This window comes from Scyliorhinus canicula, chromosome 18 (assembly GCF_902713615.1).
Source record: "Scyliorhinus canicula chromosome 18, sScyCan1.1, whole genome shotgun sequence".
Classification (NCBI taxonomy): Eukaryota; Metazoa; Chordata; class Chondrichthyes; order Carcharhiniformes; family Scyliorhinidae; genus Scyliorhinus; species Scyliorhinus canicula.
In genome coordinates, this window is record NC_052163.1 from 57,576,605 (window position 1) to 57,597,511 (window position 20,907).

The window sequence follows — 20,907 nt, forward strand, 5'->3', positions numbered from 1 at the left end:
CCACACTTAGAGTATAGTGTTCAATTCTGGTCGCCACACTACCAGAAGGATGTGGAGGCTTTAGAGAGGATGCAGAAGGGATTTAGCAGGATGTTGCCTGGTATGGAGGGCATTAGCTATGAGGAGCGGTTCAATAAACTCGGTTTGTTCTCACTGGAACGACGGAGGTTGAGGGGCGACCTGCTAGAGGTCCACAAAATTATGAGGGGCATAGACAGAGTGGATAGTCAGGTTTTTTCCCAGGGTAGAGGCGTCAATTACTAGGGGGCATAGGTCTAAGGTGCGAGGGGCAAGGTTTAGAGGAGATGTACGAGGCAAGTTTTTTACACAGAGGGTAGTGGGTGCCTGGAACTCGCCACTGGAGGAGGTGGTGGAAGCAGGGATGATAGTGACATTTAAGTATCATTAGTAGCATCTTGACAAATACATGAATAGGATGGGAATAGAGGGATACGGACCCAGGAAGTGTCGAAGATTTTAGTTTAGACGGACAGCATGGTCGGCACGAGCTTGGAGGGCTGAAGGGCCTGTTCCTATGCTGTACTTTTCTCTCTTGACATACCTCTTCATTCACCTGAGGAAGGAGCAGTGCTCCGAAAGCTAGTGTTTGAAACAAACATGTTGGACATTAACCTGGTGTTGTAAGACTTCTTACTGTGCTCACCCCAGTCCAACGCCGGTATCTCCACATCAGTACTTTTCTTTGTTCTTTGTTCTTTGTTAAGCTTGCTGTACACAATTTGCCAGTTGCATTTTCGACATTGCAACTGGGACTACACTTCGTAAGTGCTCCATCGGCTGGAAAGTGCTGGAAGTCATGAATGTTACATATTTTTCTTTCATTAGAACTTAAGTTCAATGTGAAGCTGCCAGTTTCAAAATATTGTGTGCTGCTGCCTGCCAGAAAAGCGTCAGGAGCAGTTGTGATGCGCACTCCATTACCCACACTGTGACCACAACTGTTCCTCATGCCTTTCATGTCGGCGGCAGGGTGGATTTATTGCCGAAACTCTTGACTTTGAGAGTGTTTAATCAGGGGCTGAAGTTGAACAGACTCTTACTTAATTCCTCACACCCATTCCTCTCTGCATCTAAAAAAAGGCATCAGGGGCTTTGAAAGGGAAATGGCTGCACGGCAGGGGGGTGGGGGGGGTGGGGGTGGGGGGGGGGGAGAGGGGTTAAACCCTCCGCAGCGAACACCCAACCAAATTGCCACAATCTATCATAAATCATAAATCAGACCATGAAAATAAACAAAACCTCAAATGGGTTTAATTAAACATTAAACAAAATGCTATTTTTCCCCCAGCATGATTTTGTGCAGAGAGTTCCGGCACAGTTTAGTTGGTCAATAATGGGTCTCTTAATCTCCTCGCTATTGTTTTAAATTGTGCATGAGGTAATTCATTTTTTTCTTAAATATTTTATTCAAAATACTTTTTTACTCATTTTTACCAAAAGAAATTACAATCAATTCTCCACAGCCCGAGTTCATTGGAAGTTGGGAGAATCATTTATTGAAATCTCCTGATTATATATCTTCACTCACTGAATCATCAGAAGCATGTATTAAAGAGTGAACAGCTAAGAAATGATCGGTAAACTAGCTACAGGAGCTTGCACTTGGTTAAGGACTGCACAGACCTAATAAAGAATCACCTGAATTTTATTGTTAGTCTGTGTCAAGCCAAGTTGTTTATTTTAATGAAAGTAGCTGACAGGCTCACACTCTGACCCTGCACACATGCAGGAAGTGCCACCCCCCTTTTATGTAAGAAACATACCCTTTTCAAAATGCCTTGCAAGCTTACAGGGTCTTTGATGAACTAGTATCAACACTGTTTAGTATTTCTAAGCCCTTACGGGGTTAGACTGATCAATCTCCCCGTGGGCCCACTTCCCCGCTAGTGGGCAGAGGCCTGCCCAGCTGGGGATCATTACCTTCCTCTTCAAAAACTGGCCCGGACTGGGACCAGTACTTCCTTCGTCCCAATCGTGACCTGCTGTGCTGTCCACCACCATAGCGGCTGTTTCCTTACAATAAAATAAAACTTCATCTTCTCGGGCCTCCAGGATCTTTATACTAATATCAACCTTATTTTTCTAGATATTAGGAAGATGTAGATGCTCCTCTGCTTGCTAACAGAATTAAACATCTGCCACCCAAAAAACAACATTCTGCACCTCTCCAAAGAGTTTTGTGCGACTGAACACTTTATGATGCACCGTCAGCAGTATTTCTTGGGTGCGCCAATATATCAGAAACCACTGTTTCACACATCAGTCAATGCTTTGTTAACTAACTCATATGGGCAGCAGTAGTAGGTTTAGTGTTAGCTTTGACTTTTAGGAAATGAGAAAATAATTGGATTGGATTGGATTGGATTTGTTTATTGTCACGTGTACCGAGGTACGTGAAAAGTATTTTTCTGCAAGCAGCTCAACAGATCATTCAGTACATGGGAAGAAAAGGGAATTAAACAAAATTCAAGAAAATACAAGAAAATACATAATAGGACAACACAAGATATACAATACCAACTACATAAGCATTGGCATCGGTTGAAGCATACAGGGTGTAGTGTTAATGAGGTCAGTCAATAAGAGGGTCATTTAGGAGTCTGGTGACAGTGGGGAAGAAGCTGTTTTTGAGTCTGTCAAGTCTAATTAGTCAAGGTCCCTCATTCCCGATGGTTACTCACCATCAGGGGGAGTATGTGCAAGTGCGGCTCTGAAGTAGGGGTAGGGATGTCTCTGCCACATTGTTCCAATATTCTAAGGGTTTGCTGTCAATCGTGATAAGTTATCTATAAATATACAAATGCAGCGTTATATGCATAAACAAACAAAGCTACAGATATACAAATCCATACCTGTAAACATGCACACACGTGTGTGTCCACATGCATTCAAATTTGAATATGTGTACACACACACACACACACATAGATAAACATTCATTAATTTGAAACAGATAAACATACACATTTAATAGTAGCTCTTGCAGCAATATCCAATTTGCTGATGTCAGACATCGAATGATGTAGCAAAAGAAATGAACATTTCTCAGAAAATGATTTCAAAGAAACTACATTGGATAATAAGATTGAAAGCATCAGGATTAAACACTTTACAGTCAGAGTCTTCACCTGTATAAAAAGGACACCACTACGTGTTGTGCATCAAAACAGTAGCTCAGATTCATTTCCATGGAAACCATTCTGCTAAGTGCTTAATAATATGGGTGATTTTCAGCTAAGTGTACAGTCTGCGCGCACAATTAATTGTTGATTCCAGTCTCATTTTTCTCAAATGGCAATTTTAATACATCCAGCACAATGATGCATTTACTTGCCCAGCCAGTCCATAACTGAATGTTGCCAAAATGATACATTGCGCGCCCGAGGGAGAGAACGCATCAAAGATTGACCTGGGTTGGCCAAAACCTTTGGGCTTCCGATTTGGTGCCAACATAGGCTAAAAAGCTGATATGGAGAAAATAGGAAAATGTGAAAGAAGAAACAATGTGAGTAAAAAGCTCAGAAGGTGAGCCCTAATGCGGTAAAATAGAACACAAAGAAATGGGAGCATGAAACTCACATATAATAAGAAATGAACGCGAAGACAGACTCTCAAAGATATTCTAATTAAAACAATGCTTATTTTAGTTCTATAGGTTTATTATTCCTTATGTTTGCCCTATGTATTTTCTTTTCATGTATGAAATGAACTATATGTAGAACAATACTTTTCACTGTACCTCGGTACACGTAACAATAAACAAATCCAATCTAATCCAACATCAATGCAACAAAGAGTAACTTTAGTGCAGTTTTATTTATCAACGGGGATTTCAGTGCCACAGTAAGTTCAGCCCAGGGAGATTGCCATTTCCTTGGAGTTGTTGAAAATCTGAAGGTTCACCATTTAAAAAAAAAGGAACTTCCATTTATACAGCCACAAAACCAGAAAGTGTTGGAAATACTCAACAGCCCAGGCAGTCGCTGTGAAGAGGAAAATAATTAACGGAGGTTTTTTTATTCGTGATGCTGTGGCGAATGCAGGATTTTAGATATATTGCATTATAATGATTGAGCAATTTTAAGGGTTAAAAGTCTGATGTTATAGTGTGTTTGTCTGCAGTAGTCATGTTTTTCAAAAATAATCTTTTTTCGCAAGACCAGAAAGCTTTAAGAGCCAGAGGTGAAATTGACCATTGTAAAAGCTTGGGCTAATACACTGTTGTTTGACTCGGAGGAATTCCTGGGGAGTTAACGTGTTTTCAGCCTGGAGAGTTCATTTGTTTTCAGATTGGCAAGATGATGTCATTGCTGACTGAGCTTAGGTAGTCAGACAGTTTTTTGAGAAAGTTTTGGAGTTGCGTTCCTTCACCCTTTAGAGCACCAGTAAAGTCATTTGCTCTCACAGTAGAACAGTTAAATAAAGGACTAATAGTATTTAAAACAGTGCAGACTTTTCTGAGGACAAAGGGGAAGCTGAAACAAACCAGTTGGAGACATCCAGCCAAAGTCTGCAAGGGTTTCTACAAGAACCAAATCTGTTCAGGAAGAAAAGTGCTATTGGAATGTTGGAGGGATTGAAAGCTTTATGGGCGAAATTCTCCGCACCCGCGGAAAGTCGGCAAACCGTCGTAAAAATCGGGACTGTTTTACGACGGTCGCGAAGGCTTCATTTCCCGACAGATTCACTTCCTGGAAATGGGCTAGTAGCGCGGCCGCGTCAATTACGTGCGTGATGACGACGGAACGCGACGACGACACGAACCCGCCCATGTGACGCCGCCCGACGCCGTAAAAAGGAGCGGGCGACCACAGAATCTGTCGGGCAGGATGTCGGAGCCTAGGCGAGCTGCTCCTCGCTTTATAGATGCAGACGTCGAGGCGCTGCTCGATGCCGTGGAGCAGAGGAGGGGCATCATCCGCCCGCGGAGAGGGCATCGCCAACCTGCCAGCACGGTACGCCAGGCCTGGCGTGACGTGGCTGCTGCCGTCAGTGCTGTGGGGCAGACCCCTCGCTCAGCAGAGCAATGTCGAAAGAAGCTACACGACCTCACCAGGTCTGCCAGGGTAAGTGCCATGAGGGTGCCCCCTAGTCACAACCATCCATCCCCCTTAACTGCCCGGGGGGGGGGGGGGGGAGAGGGATTGGGGCAGAGTTATTTGAGGGTGGTTCACAAAGTTGTCACAGACCCAGCGCTCTGGCCCCGAGGAGAGATGCAATCATCTGATGACAACTTGCCCCCCCCAAACTGTGCCAGTATCTGAACGGACTGCTGATACCTACCGTTTTGTAATGATCTACCTATGTTCCCTCCCCCAACAGGCCAAGGCCGGTCATAACCACCGTGAGCGGCACAAGACTGGAGGGGGTTCGCCCAACATGCACCCCCTCAGCACCTTTGAACAGAGGGCACTGGACCTTGTTGGGGGGTCTGCCACCCGCGATATCGCGCAATGCGAGGTTGGCGGAACTGCAGCAAGTGAGACAACCCTCCCTGACAAACACCCCCCCCTCCCCCATCCTCTGTCCCTTCACACACCCTGCCCACTGGGACACCTCCTCCATCCTCTGTCCCTTCACACACCCTGCCCACTGGGACACCTCCCCCATCCTCTGTCCCTTCACACACCCTGCCCACTGGGACCGTCCAGCGGCCTGCCGAGCAAATCGAAATAACCCGTCTCATTCTCTTCCCTAGGACGTGATGCCGAACGACCAGGGCCGTCTGGCTGCAGACGGAGACAGGAATCTGCCGCCACCTCACCCGGGGCCTCACAACAGAGGGTGCCCGATCAGCGGGCAGCCCTATCCGCCCCAACCCAATCTGCGGACCAGGACGCACAGAGGGTTCGAAGTCCACCACCACCACCAGAAATGGCCAGGGACAACCCTCCTGTCGCTGAGCAGCCCCACACCATGGACGAGGACCTAAGCATTGAGAGCGTCGGGCTTGCGGCACTGCTTTCTCCCACCACATCCATCATCCCAGAGATACACACCCCGGCGGGCCTATTTAGTGATGAGTCTCCTGGGGCACAGTCTGGTTGGCATATCACAGCTGAGCAGGTACAGCAGGTGGAGGTCGGAGCAACAGAGGGCCCGGACTCGCGGAGGCCAGACCAGGCCCAGGATGCAGCTGGCTCCCAGACGTTTTCGGAGTTCCTGGAGTTTATCAACCCACCCGCACAGCCGATGCCTCAGGAAACCCAGGGAAACAATGACGGGATGAGGGCTTCCTTCCAGACTCTGCAGACGCTGTTAGAGGAGTCGAACCGCGTCCAAGAGCAGGGAGTGGTGCCGCTCATGGCAGAGACCCAGGCCGACACCGCACGGGTGGCATCCGCGGTGGAGGCAATGGGTCAGGTTATGCAAGATGTTGGGGTTAATGTGCACGCGTCATCCTCGGCCCTGGACAGGGTTGCCCTCTCACAGGCAGCAATGTGCCAGAGCCAAACCGACATTGCCGGTGCCCTGCGGGCCATGGCCGAGTCTCAGCAGGTCATTGGCCAGTCGCAGCACGCCATGGCACAGTCCCAGCAGTCGATAGCACAGTCCCAGCAGTCGCTGGCACAGTCCCAGCTGTCAGTCGCGGAGACCATCAACTGCCTGACACATGTGCTGGATGGCGTCGTGCACACACAGGTTGAGATCGCACAGTCCCTGGCGGGAATGTCTAACTCCCTGGACTCCGTCTCTGCAAACCTTCGGATCCTGGTGGATACCGTTGCAGGCCTCCAGGACTGGCAGCGCCAGGTGTCGGTGGTGCGACGGGGAACCTCCCCGCTCGCACCTCTGTCCCAAAGTGAGGCCCGGGGGCCACCGGGCTCCCCGAGGGAGGAGGAGGTTTCGGGGCCCGTCCCATTAACTCCATCACGGGACGTCCCGGAATTCTCGGCCTCCCCCCGTCCCATCCCTGGTGCATCGGGTGGGCAGCAGGCAGAGCAGGGTGGCACAATGTCACCTGAGACGCCCGCAGAGCAGCCTGGCCCATCAAGGCCGGGTCGCCCCAGGAAACGCTTGGCCAAGGAGAAACGAGTCGAGGGGGGCGATTCGCAGCAATCCTCCTCCACTCCTGCTGTATCATCTGGGGATTCACTTAGACGTAGTGGCAGGGCCCGTAAGGCAACTAAGATAGACACTGAGTAAGTTGGCACGGGTGAAGGGCACAGTTTAGTTGTAGGGGCTAGGGCACCTGTAAATAATTGTTAATATTAAACGCACTGTTCCACCTTACTTGTAATACCGTGTGATTGTTCCACAGCCACAGGAATCGTGATGGTGACCGAGTGTCGCTGGGGGTGACGGGTGGTGAAACCTCGGTGCCGGGTGTGCAGTCCCTGCCCCTACCCCCCTCCCACAGCTAGCCCACGCGGGCACGTGATGGAGTGTCAGTGACGAACTCAGCGGCCACCAAGGTGGATGGTTCAGCTATTGCCATGGGTCAGACTCTCTCTAACGATTCTGAGCTCACAGCTCTGCGCAGAGCGGGCTGTCATCATTCCACATGGCACTGATCACACCCGCTGACACAGCCATCAATGTTGTGCCATTCCGTCTGTACCCAGTGATAAGCGTCATGTCGAAGTGGAGCAGTGTACACTGAGGGGGGGGGGGGGAGGGGGTTGTGGTGGTGGCAGTTGTGTGGTGACCCTCTGCATGACTAGCGATGCAGGTGGTGGTTTGGTGTTCATCGGGGACGTCACATGCGATGCGTGAACCGTGCTGCCACCATGGCGTCGCGTGCCCGCCGTCCTTGCCGGGTCCGTCGTGCCGCCTCCTGGACATCACCAGCACCTGGGTCGTGTCTGCGTGCTACGCCCGCCACTCCTCCAGCGTCCTCCTCCTCCTCCTCCTCCTCCTCCTCCTCCTCCTCCTCCTCCTCTGTGCTGGCACCACTGCCACTAGCTTCTCCCTCCGCCTCCTGCAACAGGTCATCTCCCCTCTGCATCGCGATGTTGTGCAGCGCACAGCAGACCACTACAATGCGAGCGACCCTGTCGGCCTGGTACTGCAGGGCCCCTCCGGAGCGGTCCAGGCACCTGAATCTCATCTTCAGGAGGCCAAGGCAGCGCTCCACCACACCCCTGGTTGCTGCATGGGCCTCGTTGTATCGTGTTTCCGCATTGGTCTGAGGCCTCCGTATAGGCGTCATCAGCCAAGACCTCAGCGGATAACCCCTGTCACCTAGCAACCAGCCCCTCAGCCGGGGGGGACGTCCCTCAAACATCGCAGGGATGAACGACTGCGCTAGTATGTAGGAGTCATGCACACTCCCTGGGAACCTTGCACAGACGTTCATGAACCTCATGTGGGGGTCGCATACCACCTGGACATTAATGGAGTATGTCCCCCTCCTGTTTGTGAACACTTCCTTGTCCACAGCAGGCGGGCGCATGGGGACGTGAACACAGTCGATTGACCCCTGAACCCTCGGTATCCCGGCCACACTGGCAAATCCACGGGCTCGTGAGTCTTGACTTGCTCGGTCCTCGGGAAAGGTGATGTAGCGATCGGTGATGGCATAGAGGGCGTCGGTCACATCCCGGATGCACCTGTGCACCGATGACTGGGAGATCCCAGAGACGTCCCCTCTCGGAGACTGGAAGGAGCCGGTAGCATAGAAGTTCAGAGCGACCGTCACCTTGATGGCTACCGGGATCGCGTGTCCTCCCCCCGTTCCACGTGGGGCGAGGTGCGACAGGAGTTCGCAGATATGTATCACCGTCTGCCTACTCAGCCGGAGTCTTCTCCTGCAGGTGATGTCCGGCATTGTTAGGAAAGAGACCCGGAAACGGTACACCCTCGGCTTTGGTCGTCGCCTCTGACGCCGTGGCTGCACCCTCACTCTCTCCTCTTCCTCTTCCTCCTCCTCCTCCTCCTCCTCCTCCTCCTCCCCCCCCCCCCCCCCCCCCCCCCCCATGCTGCTCGACGACTGGCAACTCCTCGGCCCTTCCCTCTGCTGCTGCAGCTGGCCCTGCAGCCACTGCGGGTTGTGGGTGTGGATGCTGCTGCATCTCCAAATCTAGTAGAGCGGCCCCAACCACTGCGCAGAACATAGCCGTTCTGTTCCCATGCATCGTGCTAACCTACAGAAAGGTGGTAGGAGGCAGAGAAACGGGACATGTTAGACGGACGTTAGTCGACACCTCAGCAGCCGCCAGCCATGGGATACCAGTGTGTCCCGGTGGCCTGGTCGCGCTGCTGACACGCGGTCAGCCTAACCCCTGGTCACTTTCTGCATCCAACAGCCAGTAAACTATGGCCTCCTCACGGGTGCGTCAGTGGCCTGTGTCCGGAAGCCACAGGGGAACCAGCGGCCGTGTCCTCGTCACCTGCACACCATGGCATGGTGGCAGACATTTTGTTACGGGCTTGGACGGCTCACTCTCTACCTAACCACCCCCCCCCTCCGTCTCCCCCCCACTGCCCCCTCCGTCTCCCCCGCTGCCCCCTCCGTCTCCCCCACTGCCTCCCCCGTCGCCCCCACTGCCTCCCCCGTCGCCCCCACTGCCCCCCCGTCTCCCCCCCACTGCCCCCGTTCTGGACCCCCTCCCGTTCCCAGGGATGCCTTCCCCGTTGTGGCCAGACTCGAGCGGTGCGCTGAACGGTGCGCTGAGCGGTGCGCAGAGTGGTGCCCTGACCTCCTCCAAGCAGTCGTCAGCCAGGCCGACTGGTTGACGAATTTAAAAAGCAGGTGTGTTTCACGACGTCCAAACAGGGCGCCATGACGTCGGGACTTCGGCCCATCCGGGCCGGTGAATAGCGGGGGGGCTCTCAGTGGCGATTCTGGTCGTGTCAGGGGCGGGAAGGAGGCGTCTGTCGGGAAACGCGACTCCGACAATTTGCGGGGTTCGGAGAATAGCGGGAGGGCGTCGGAACAGCGTCGCCGTAAAAATTCCCGACGCCCGCTATTCTCCGAACCGTCGTGAGTCCGGAGAATCGCGCCCTATGTTTTTCCTTTCTTGTTGGCTAGTTAGGAATAGAGATTGTAATTAAGGGTTTAGTATTTACTATATTGAGTAGTCTTGCTAAGGGGTAATTGTGAGTTATTTTTGGGTGTGATGTTAAAAAGTTTAATATTGTGTTAATAATAAAGTTTTGCTTTAAAATACTATTTCTTCGTGCAATCACTCCTGGAGCATAGTTTTCTTACCGCACAGTCTTACAAAATGAACTAAGATATTTGGGTTTCGGTCCAGTATCCCAGCCGCTGTTGGATCTGGTCAGGGATTGTAATAATATGCTGGAAGCGGTGTGGAGCCTGACAGGATGTGGGAAGCTCTGAGCTCCCACACATGCTGTGACCTTAGGTAGGCATGAACTTTGGCCCTGAGAGGGTCCCCATCTGAAATCAGGCTGCTGTTTACATATGAAATAGGAGCAGGAGTAGTCGCTCTGCTCCTCGAACCTGTTCCGCCATTCAATAAGATCTTGGCTGATCGAATTGTAACCTCAACACCGTATTCCAGCCTACCCCTGATAATCTTTTGCTCCCTTGTTAATCTTTTTTAAAAAACAATTCAACTAAATTTAGAGTACCCAATTCATTCTTTCCAATTAAGGGGCAATTTATTCTGACCAATGCACCTACCCTGCACATCTTTTGGGTTGTGGGGGCGAAACCCATGCAAACACGGGGTGAATTTGGGGCAGCACGGTAGCACAAGTGGTTAGCACTGTGGCTTCACAGTGCCAGGGTCCCAGGTGCGATTCCCTGCTGGGTCACTGACTGTGTGGAGTCTGCATGTTCTCCCCGTGTCTGCGTGGGTTTCCTCCGGGTGCTCCGGTTTCCTCCTACAGTCCAAAGACGTGCAGGTTAGGTGGATTGGCCATGCTAAATTGCCCTTAGTGTCCAAAAAGGTTAGGAGGAATTATGGGGTTACGGGGTTAGGTTGGAAGTGAGGGTTTAAGTGGGTCGGTGCAGACTCGATGGGCTGAATGGCCTCCTTCTGCACTGCATGTTCTGTGTTTTATGTGCAAACTCCACACGGACAGTGACCCAGAGCCGGGATCGAACCTAGAACCTCGGCGCCCTGAGGCAGCTGTGCTAACCACTGCTCCACCATGCTGCCCTATGCTCCCTTATTAATCAAAAATGTACCTATCTGGGCAGCATGGTGGTGCAGTGGATAGCACTGCTGCCTCACGGCGCCAAGGTCACATTCCGAGGCGGACACAGCCAGGCGTACACCCTTGACCACATTTTCTCCACGTGACTCAGTATACGTCCAGAACTTCGGCGACAGGACCACATGTAGCCCGGGTATGGTACGATCCCAGGCCGGACTGGTCTCATATGACGTGCAGCCATAGGGTCACGAGTCATAAAGACATGTGGACACCTCTGTAGTCATGTCCCGGATCTGCCAGACGACTTCCGTATGCCCGAGCCCCACATATTCTACCTCTTCCGCAGTTGCCGCTGCCTCCGACCCCTTTGGCCATGGAACCCCAGGACAACAAGACAAGCAGACATGAACCCTTCAGACTGCGACTCGGAGATGGAGGCTCAGCCGCCAGCAGAGGTTGACCACCCGGTTTCCGTCGCTGAGCCTACCGCATCGGCTCCAATCCGGTGCTCCATGCGGAAATGTTTATCCCCCTTCCGGTATGCATCCCAGGCCTTGCTCAGATGACGTCCACAGGGTGTGGACCATCAGGTTCCCCCCCAATAATGGGACGGGATTCCCCCTTAACGAAGGGAGCCTGTACAGTACGGAACCTTGACCTAAGTGAAGGTCAGAGCTGGAGAACCTTTCGGGGAGTGGAGTAGTCTAGTTTACGAATATTAATAAACCCAGTTTTTGCATCCAACCATCGTTTCCTCGTGGTCGCTCTGTGCGGATTCTACACTCACCCATGCTAAAATTCCTTGCAGTGTTTCAGGTCGATGACCTTCCATCAAAACTGGAAGAAGTTAGAGACAGTATCCTCGGACTTGTTACTCCCATTAACTGGTTTACTGAGATAAAATTTCCTTATGGGTGAAGCTGAAAATCGCTGGAAGAAAAGCTCATCTAACTCCCATCGAATGCTCATCTCACAGGCGTAAAGACTGGCATCAACCTTGGCACAAACAGCCCAGAGCAGTTTTCTGCTGATTCCTGTCAGAGAAACATGTAATCCTACCCCAGTGCATGAACTGAATGTGAGAAGAAGCAGAACTTTCAATGCCAAATATGGAGAATTCACTTCATATTTAGACAGTTTGACTTATGTTGAGCTGCCTCAGTGGCATTTTCACACAGAAAGTACAGAGAGCCTGATGAGTTTGCAAACTGTGCACTTCAAATACATTATTGTGTCATCAAGGAGTATCTACCTGATCAAAGCTCCAGCCACACTTGAATTATTTGCTATCAATTTTCACTGCGCCATTAATAAGTACAGAGAAACTTATTCTGAACACCTTCCAAGGTGATGAGGCCTGACCCTCTGACCATCTGGGCAGTTGGCCGGCCCCTTATCAAACACCTGACGCAAATCGGCTGATTTCTTTGGAAAAGGACAATTTGGTGCATTAGATGGGCTGGTAATTTTGCACCAGGTAACGGATGGATGGAATTCAGGCAGCCTCATTATTAACCCGACGTGACTGCACACAGACATAAATCCAGGCAACTCTCACTGATAACCCTGGGAGGTCATGCATGAGCTGAATTCAGTTAGCTGCCTGCATTAATCCCAGGAGACTGGACTTGGATTGTTCCCAAGCTCATTATTAACCCTGAGCGATTGCTCAAAGACTAGGTTTAATCACACATGTTGCAAGATATAGTTCTCAGTATTGAACCTTCGGAGACTGTACTCAATGGAAAAGACTGTGCTCATTACGAAATGATTTGTTTTGTTAAAGCACCTTTCACAACCACAGGATGTCCAAAAGCATTTCGCTATCAATTCAGTACTTTTGAAGAGTAGGCAAGTGGAGTCAGGTAGTGAAAATGGCAGCCAATTCTGTACGTAGTGAGGGATAACAAACAGCAGTGCGCTGATGGCCACATAAATCTGGGGATGGATTCCGCAGTCCCCTCGCCGCGTGTTTCTCAGCAGTGTGCAGTTTGCTGGTGGCAGGATTCTTTATTCCCACCGCCCATTGAGGGTTTTGCCACTGAAGTCACTCCATTCCGCTGGGACACCATTGGGTGTGGGCTTGCTGCCAATGGCAACAGTGAATCCCAATGGGTCGGAGAATTCCAGGCCTGATTTCTAGTGATATTGGCTGAAGCATACATAGTGGCTCGGGCACCAGGTAGAGCCCTCCTTCTCTTTGAAACACGGACCTTATACATCCACCCAAAAATGCAGAGAAGACGTTAGATTCATGTTTAATCTGAAAGACGCACCTCAAGCAGTGCAGCACTCCCACAGCACTGCACCAAAGTGGCAATCCAGATTTTTGTGTTCAAGTGAGTGGGACTATAAACGACAACCATTTGACTCTGAGGTGTCACCTATTAATAATAACACAATGAATTACAGAAAATGAGTAATATTAGCCCAGTAGAAATAACACAATGGGTGCTGTTCAATGGACTTCAGTTAAAGCTTGCTAGATGGCGCTTTTAGCAGGCTTTTGTCAGCACCTGTACCGGCAAGAAAGACCCTTTGTTCAACGGCACTTTGCTGGGTTTTATGGCCTCGGCGAGGAACTCCCCATCGAGGTCACTCTTAAAGTCACTTCCCGAGCCAGCTCAGCTAGCCAATGCAGGAAGACAATCCGCAGATCGAGACTCTATTTTTAAAGGCAGCCCCGACCTTTAGACCTCCCTCAGTGCCCCCACCACGGCCTCAAGACCGACCCCCACACTTCATGCAACTTACCTCTTCTGGGGTCCTTGAGTCTCTACTCACCCCACCTCTTACGAACAAGGGAACCACCCCCCCCCAGGTTTGATCCCTGGCACGGGCAACCTGGCATCTGGGCACTTTGGCACTGCCAGCCCAAAACCCTGGCAGTGCCACATGCACATGCTGGCAGGGTGCCCCTGTGGCAGTGCCATGGTGCCAGGGGGAGTGCCAACGTACCACTCTATCCAGTGCTCGACCACCCGGGGCCTCCACATTCCAGTGAGACCCCCTCTGATATTCCCTGATGATTGGTCACGACTTTACGAACCAATACCAAACAGTTGAGGCCTTGCTGGGGAGGTCAGTGAATCCAGGACCCGGGTGAATCTAGTGAGTGCATATGGATCATTTAAATATGCGCACCTGGATCTTGTCCAGCGAGAGTGAGAAAGGAGCATTTGCTGTTCTCCCCTCTGAGAGCCCCTTCGTGTCCAAAAGGTTAGCTAGGGTTACTGGGCTATGGGGATAGGATGGGACGTAGGGTGCTCTTTCAGAGTATTGGTGCAGACCTAATGGACCAAATGGCCTCCTGCACTGTAGTGATTCTCTGTCCCAAATTTACTTTTTGAGTATGTCACACTGTTTAAGCTCTCTACTAACACCAATCATTGTGAAAAAGGCCATCAAAACTCTTTTGGCAAGTATAAATATAATGTACAGCAAACACTGGTCATTTGCCAATCACCACAAAATCTGGGCCAATGAAATATAAATAATGCTCAATAATAACCCAGTGCATACACAAAACCGATGATAGGAAGGCTGAATATGAACCGGAGCGGTGACATATTCCACAAATCCTGTGGTGTGAGATCTTCATCATTGTGTTTTTAGGTGCTCATGAATGCTAAAAATACAATAAAAATGGCCAAAAGCGGCAATCTGCATATCTTTGTGTTGGGCAAACTACTTCATTGTATCCTTCTTCTCCCACTTTTTCCATAACCATTCTTATCCTCACACTCTTCCCCGCGCCGTTTTTCTGAGTGTCTCACTCCTTCTGTGTCACCTATCTGTGATATTTTAAAGCGTTTTCACTTGCTATTTGTGTCTGAAGTGAAACGGGAAACAAGTGATACTTGTAGAAGCAAAGCTGTTCCTTCTTACATAATAGTAGTTAAAAAACCTTCATGTTAACCGAATGGTCATATGGGCTACAAAGAACTTGCACTATAATTCTGACACCTCAGATAGCCCACCCTCAAAAATAACAACAATGTGTATCTAATAGCACATTTCACACCCTTTGTGTCAATCATAGAATCTCTACAGTGCAGAAGGAGGCCATCCGGCCTATCAAGTCTGCACCAACTCTACCTAAGCCCACTCCCCCGCTCTGTCCCCGTAATTCTGCACATTGAACATGGCACATTCTGTACATTCTGCACATTGAACATCCACATCTTTGGACACTAAGGGGCAATTTAGCATGGCAAATCCAGCTAACCTGCACATCTTTGGACTGTGGGAGGAAACCGGAAGAAACCCACGCAGACACGGGGAGAATGTGCAAACTCCACACAAGCAAGAGTGGAATTGCACCCAGATTCCTGGCTCTGTGAACACAGCAGTGCTAACCAGTGTGTCACTGTGCAGGCATTCAATGTCAATGTATCAGCAAGTGAATGCTTTGGCAAATTGCATTGTTGGATGATTTGTCTTGTTAGACACAGGCGATAGTGATTGGCTCAACCTCCAAACGAGTATAAATGACGGAGCTGGAACAGTTGCTGTGGGGATTTTAGATGGAAATAGGGGACGGGATACTCTCACCCCGGGGCCGGGCCGGAGAATCGGCGCGGTCAGCATAGCACTGGTCGGGGGCCGCTCTACGGGCCGCCCCCAGCGATTCTCAGCCTGGGATGGGCCGAGCGGCCATGCAAAGAAAGCCGAGTCCCGCCAGCGCCATTCACACCTGCTATTACCTGGCGGTACCTCGGCGTGGATGCATCCGGGGGTGGCCCGGTGGGGGAGAGGGGCGTCCGACCCTGGGGTGTCCTGGCCCGCGATCGGGGCATACCGTTCAGCGGGCCGGCCTTTTGCGCTGGGGCCTCTTTTGTTCTACGCTGGTCACTGTAGCCCTATGCCATGTTGTGTTGGAGCTGGCGCGGAGAAGGGAGTTACTGAGCTTGCACGCATTGGCACTAGTCCCTCTGCGCATGCGCAGACCCGCGGCACCCATCTGACACTGGGGTTCGGCAGCTGGAGCGGCGTGAGTCACTCCAGTGCCGTGCTGGCGCCCTATAGGGCCCTGCTCCTGAGGCGATGTTGACGCCGTCGAGAAACGCAACAGGATCAGAGAATCCCGCCCAGGATCTCTGCTGAGCTGGGTGCACAATAAACTTGCTGAAGGTAAAAGACAAGCTGCTGCATTATTTCTCCATCATATACCAACAGTTGATAACAACACTTTGGCATCTCTTAAGTGCTTTGAAGGGAAGTGAGTATTTTTTGACCATGATCCATTAAACAGCAATAAGATAAATGACCAGTTATCTACTCTAATGATAATAGTTGAGGGATACAATTGACTGAGACACTACCTTTGATCTCTTTCAATGAGAGCATAGGATATCTTACATGCACCTGAGAGGGTCACCACAGCCTTGATTTAACATCTTATCCACCTGGCACCCCACTAGTGCACCATTCCCTCACCGATACATGTCTAGGTTAATTAAATCATCTCAAGTCTCTTGAGCTGAGCTCAGAACCCATAACTTCCAACTCCAACAGTAAGAATGCTCCCCATGAACCATGACTGACACCACATAATGTCCTGAACTTGGCAAAACAATTGAAGGAACTTTGCAGAGGCATAAGAGAAAATGTAGGGGGTGGGGAAGGATTTTCTCCAATTGGAAGAGATTACTGAGATTGGGAGGAAGAAGACAATGGAAGCATTTTAACACAAAGATAATAACGATAAATATGAGCTAATGCAAGTCCAGGACGGTAGAGGGGCAGGGCTTATTGGTTGATAATGTTCTCCAGAAGGAAGCAGAAGGAATTCCAGGATTTCTCACCCAAAAGCATTAGATATTGGAGAATGTAATCTCTTCTAAAGAAACCTCATTTCCATAGAGAATGAACAAATAGACATGACCCTAGTTATTAACCTGGGGTGCTCAAAAAACTTATTGAAGCCCTCAATAATCTTCTGTAAAATATAAGAATACAAATCTACTAACTGTAAATCTTGTGTGTAAGAAGTTCAATTGCAATTTAACCTAGCTCACAACAGCAGATTGCGCTGTTCACAGAGCACAGTCAAGCAGCTTGAATGTCTTTTTTTCTCTTGTGGCGTATGCTTGTTCCCCTGCCTTTCATTTCTGCCTCTCTTTTTCTGTAGTACTCTTTATCACTTCATAACCTGTCAGCTGCCTCCTGCCTCCTTGTCCCCAGGGCAGCTCTCAGTATCAGCCCTGGGAGACTGCATTGGAACTAAATTCAGGCAGTCTCGCCACTCGTCTGAAGCTTATGCATGAGCTGGTTCTTGGCATCTGTCAGAATTAACGTTGAGCAATCACATGGATCCGGGCAACTCGCCCACATGAACCCATGAAACCTAATCCAGTCATCTGCCAGCGTAAATAGGCCAAACACACATAACTCAATCCAGTAGCAACTCATGGGCTCATCAATTGAGTTGAATCCCAGAACCTGTCGGTGTTAACACTGGGGGTTCAGACATGAATTGGATTCAGCTAGATCTCAATATTAACTGAGAGTGATTCCTGATGGACTGAATCCAGCCATCTGTCAGCATTATACTGGTCAGTCGCATTTAGTTTAATCCAAGCAGCTCCAGAACCAGCGCAGGGATGCCAGAGTGAATTGAATCCTGGCATCTGTCAGTATTAACACTGGGAGATCATACGTGATTTGGGTTCAGGTCGTTAACTTAGCAAGATTGTAGATGGACTGAATCCAGGCATCTGTCAATGTTAACAGTGGGAGAATGTGTGCACAGATTGTATTCACACTGTCATCTAATGCTGTGAGGCTATAAATGATCCAAAACTAGACAGTCCTGACTGCGAGACACTTGATTCTACTAAGAATTAGATTGGTGCACCTGCAATAAACAGAGAGTGCGGTATTGGGATATTAATGCTGGAGTAAATAAAAGAGTAAATTAATATTTGTTGGTTTTAAGTTTTGCTTATTGTCCAGCATCCTTGTGACTTGGTTTTGCAGGTCTCCTGGGTATGGTGGCCCACATGATGTATACAACTGTATTCCAAATGACAGTTAACCTTGGCCCGGAAGATTGGCGACCACAGACCTGGGATTATGGGTGGTCATACTGGTAAGTGGCATTGTTCAAACTGTGTAAAAGGTAATAATTCACATTCATCTTCTTTTCAAGTAGTGAATTGTTGAAAGTCTGCTGTTACATCACATAGTACAGTACAAAAACAAGCCATTCAGCCCATATAGCTCACATTGGTGTTTTTATGCCCCACACAAACCTCCCATCCCATTTCACCCAACTTGTCAATCTTCCTTTCTTGGTCATGTTTATCCAGCTTTCAAACATAGAACATGAACATAGAACATACAGTGCAGAAGGAGGCTGTTCGGCCCATCGAGTCTGCACCATCCCACTTAAGCCCTCATTTCCACCCTATCCCCGTAACCCAATAATGCCTCCTAATCGTTTTGGTCACTAAGGGCAATTTATCATGGCCGATCTACCTAACCTGCACGTCTTTGGACTGTGGGAGGAAACCGGAGCACCCGGAAGAAACCCACGCAGACTCCACACAGACAGTGACCCAGCGGGGAATCGGACCTGGGACCCTGGCGCTGTGAAGCCACAGTGCTAGCCACTTGTGCTACCGTGCTGCCCCACCTTTAAATACATCTACACCATTGAATCAAGACTTATTTTGAGTAGTGAGTTTTGTATTCTAACCACTCTCTGGGCTGTGCGCAGCACTTGCATGGTGCATGTTATGCATTTAAATTCCAACATTATCCCATTTACAAATAATTACATACTTTTTTCTTTCCCAAGAGGAAAACTTATTTAAAAATAATAGCTGCTTCTCAGTCTTTCTCAGGGACTATGCTTATTTTGATAATAAGGCAGCTTAGAAAATCATCATGTTTTCCCCATATTATTAAATTAAGCTGCAAGAATGTTCTTGGGTTTTTGTTGCAGTAACTCCTAAGCAAAAGATGGTTGAGACCTCATTCCAGACAGCTTTATACACATCTGCCTCGGGGCTCCCTCCCTTACTGCCCAATTCTCATAGTGAGCTGGTGTTCATACATCAATTCAGAGAGGGCAAGCTGGCTGCGGACTCAGGGCTAACACTTCAATGAGCACTAACTGCTTCTCCCCAATGAATGACACTGCTCCCGTTGTATTATTCAATGCTTGTTTCAGTAATCTTTGTGAGAGTTTCTCTTTCGAACCAGCTGCTCCCTTTAAAATGGATAGTGGACTGTCAGAGATCCCCAAACAAGATTTAACTCACGCCAACTCTATAAATATGAGAAATTTTGACAGTTCTGGGAAACAACAACTCAAAGAGCAAGACAGAAAAGTAGTCTCTAGCAGACGGAACCATAGTGATTTACAGTACAGAAAGAGGCCCTTCGGCCCATTGTATCTGTGTGGGCCATCAAGCACCTCTCTGCTTTAATCCTATTTAGAGTAGAATAGCTGTAATGGAATGGTAAGCTGCTTGGTGTCCAATGCAAATGAGGTAATGCAACTACTGATAACATTAAAATTAGTCTTGCAACATTAAACTCTGTCTGTGAAGAGAGAGGATGACATTACAGAATCAGGGCAGTTGGACCAGATTATAACGTAGAAAACAACTTTCAAAGGCATATTTTTAAAATCAACAACCAACCAAATTTGGATCTGAGACGTGTTGGGGGAATGGTCGGTATTCTTCATTGTGAGTCCGCCCGCTATCGCTGAGAGGATGGAGAATTTGGCACTCAGTGAGACTGGAGAATCCCACTTCCATGAACGAATGGGGAATCCAGCCCATTGTTATATAGCAGAGTCAGCATAAACACATAAGAATCAAAACTATGCTTCAAAGGAAAAGCTTTCTTAAACAATATCCCAGCACGAAGGATTTCTTTAACCCTTTCTCTTGGTAGACCCAGGCCTTAAACCTTCATCTCTCTACCTCAATCTCAGCCATGTCCAGATGACAATTAATGGAACAAGGATTTAATTTTGAACGATTTTGCACTGATTTGAGGAGATCGTCAATGTTTAAATACTTCCAGCCTTCTTGATGAAATGAAAATGAAAATGAAAATCGCTTATTGTCACGAGTAGGCTTCAATGAAGTTACTGTGAAAAGCCCCTAGTCGCCACATTCCGGCGCTTGGGAGGAAACCGGAGCACCCGGAGGAAACCCACGCACACAGGGGGAGGACGTGCAGACTCCACACAGACAGTGACCCAGCCGGGAATCGAACCTGGGACCCTGGAGCTGTGAAGCATTTATGCTAACCACCATGCTACCCTGCTGCCCCAAAGAAGTGAAGTATTCAATGTGTTATGGGAGTGGCGTTTTCAGAACCCCAAAATGTATCATGGAGTTCAACCAACCTCTCCCTTTAATGTACTGTTGCTTTTGAAGCACACGGCTGGGTCTCCAGGTGTGGTACTACAATTATGGACACGTGGGTTTTTAAACACAAAACAATGTTTATTCCATAAATTCAACTTAACCTTTTTAAATAAACATTGGATCCCTTAACACCCCTTACTTCAAAGATAACCCCGAAAATAATACAACACTAAATAATCCCTCAAAATGTTCCTTCAAACCTCCAAAAGACTTAACACTTTTAAGCAGAAACACATCAGGTTAAACACATTGCTGTTATGAGTTTAAATCACCCAAATGATTCAGAGATAGTCTTTCATGGCAGAGATCACAGCAGATCCAGCTTACTGCAAACACAGACACACACAAGCTCTTTTCCTCAAAACTGAAACCAAAACACTGCAAAATGGCTGATCTAAAAACCTAGCTCCACCCACATTCT

At 49.0% G+C, this 20,907-nt stretch overlaps 1 protein-coding gene across 2 annotated transcripts in view; it reads left to right on the top strand.

The window, feature by feature from the left end:
• The window catches only part of LOC119953195 (germ cell-specific gene 1-like protein), a 227,516-nt gene that overhangs the window by 202,671 nt on the left and 3,938 nt on the right, over window positions 1–20,907 (top strand). For both annotated transcript variants that reach the window (XM_038777187.1, XM_038777188.1), the window contains one exon: window positions 18,073–18,184. In XM_038777187.1, the coding sequence (XP_038633115.1) occupies window positions 18,073–18,184 (112 nt within the window). The remainder of the gene's footprint in view (window positions 1–18,072; window positions 18,185–20,907) is intronic.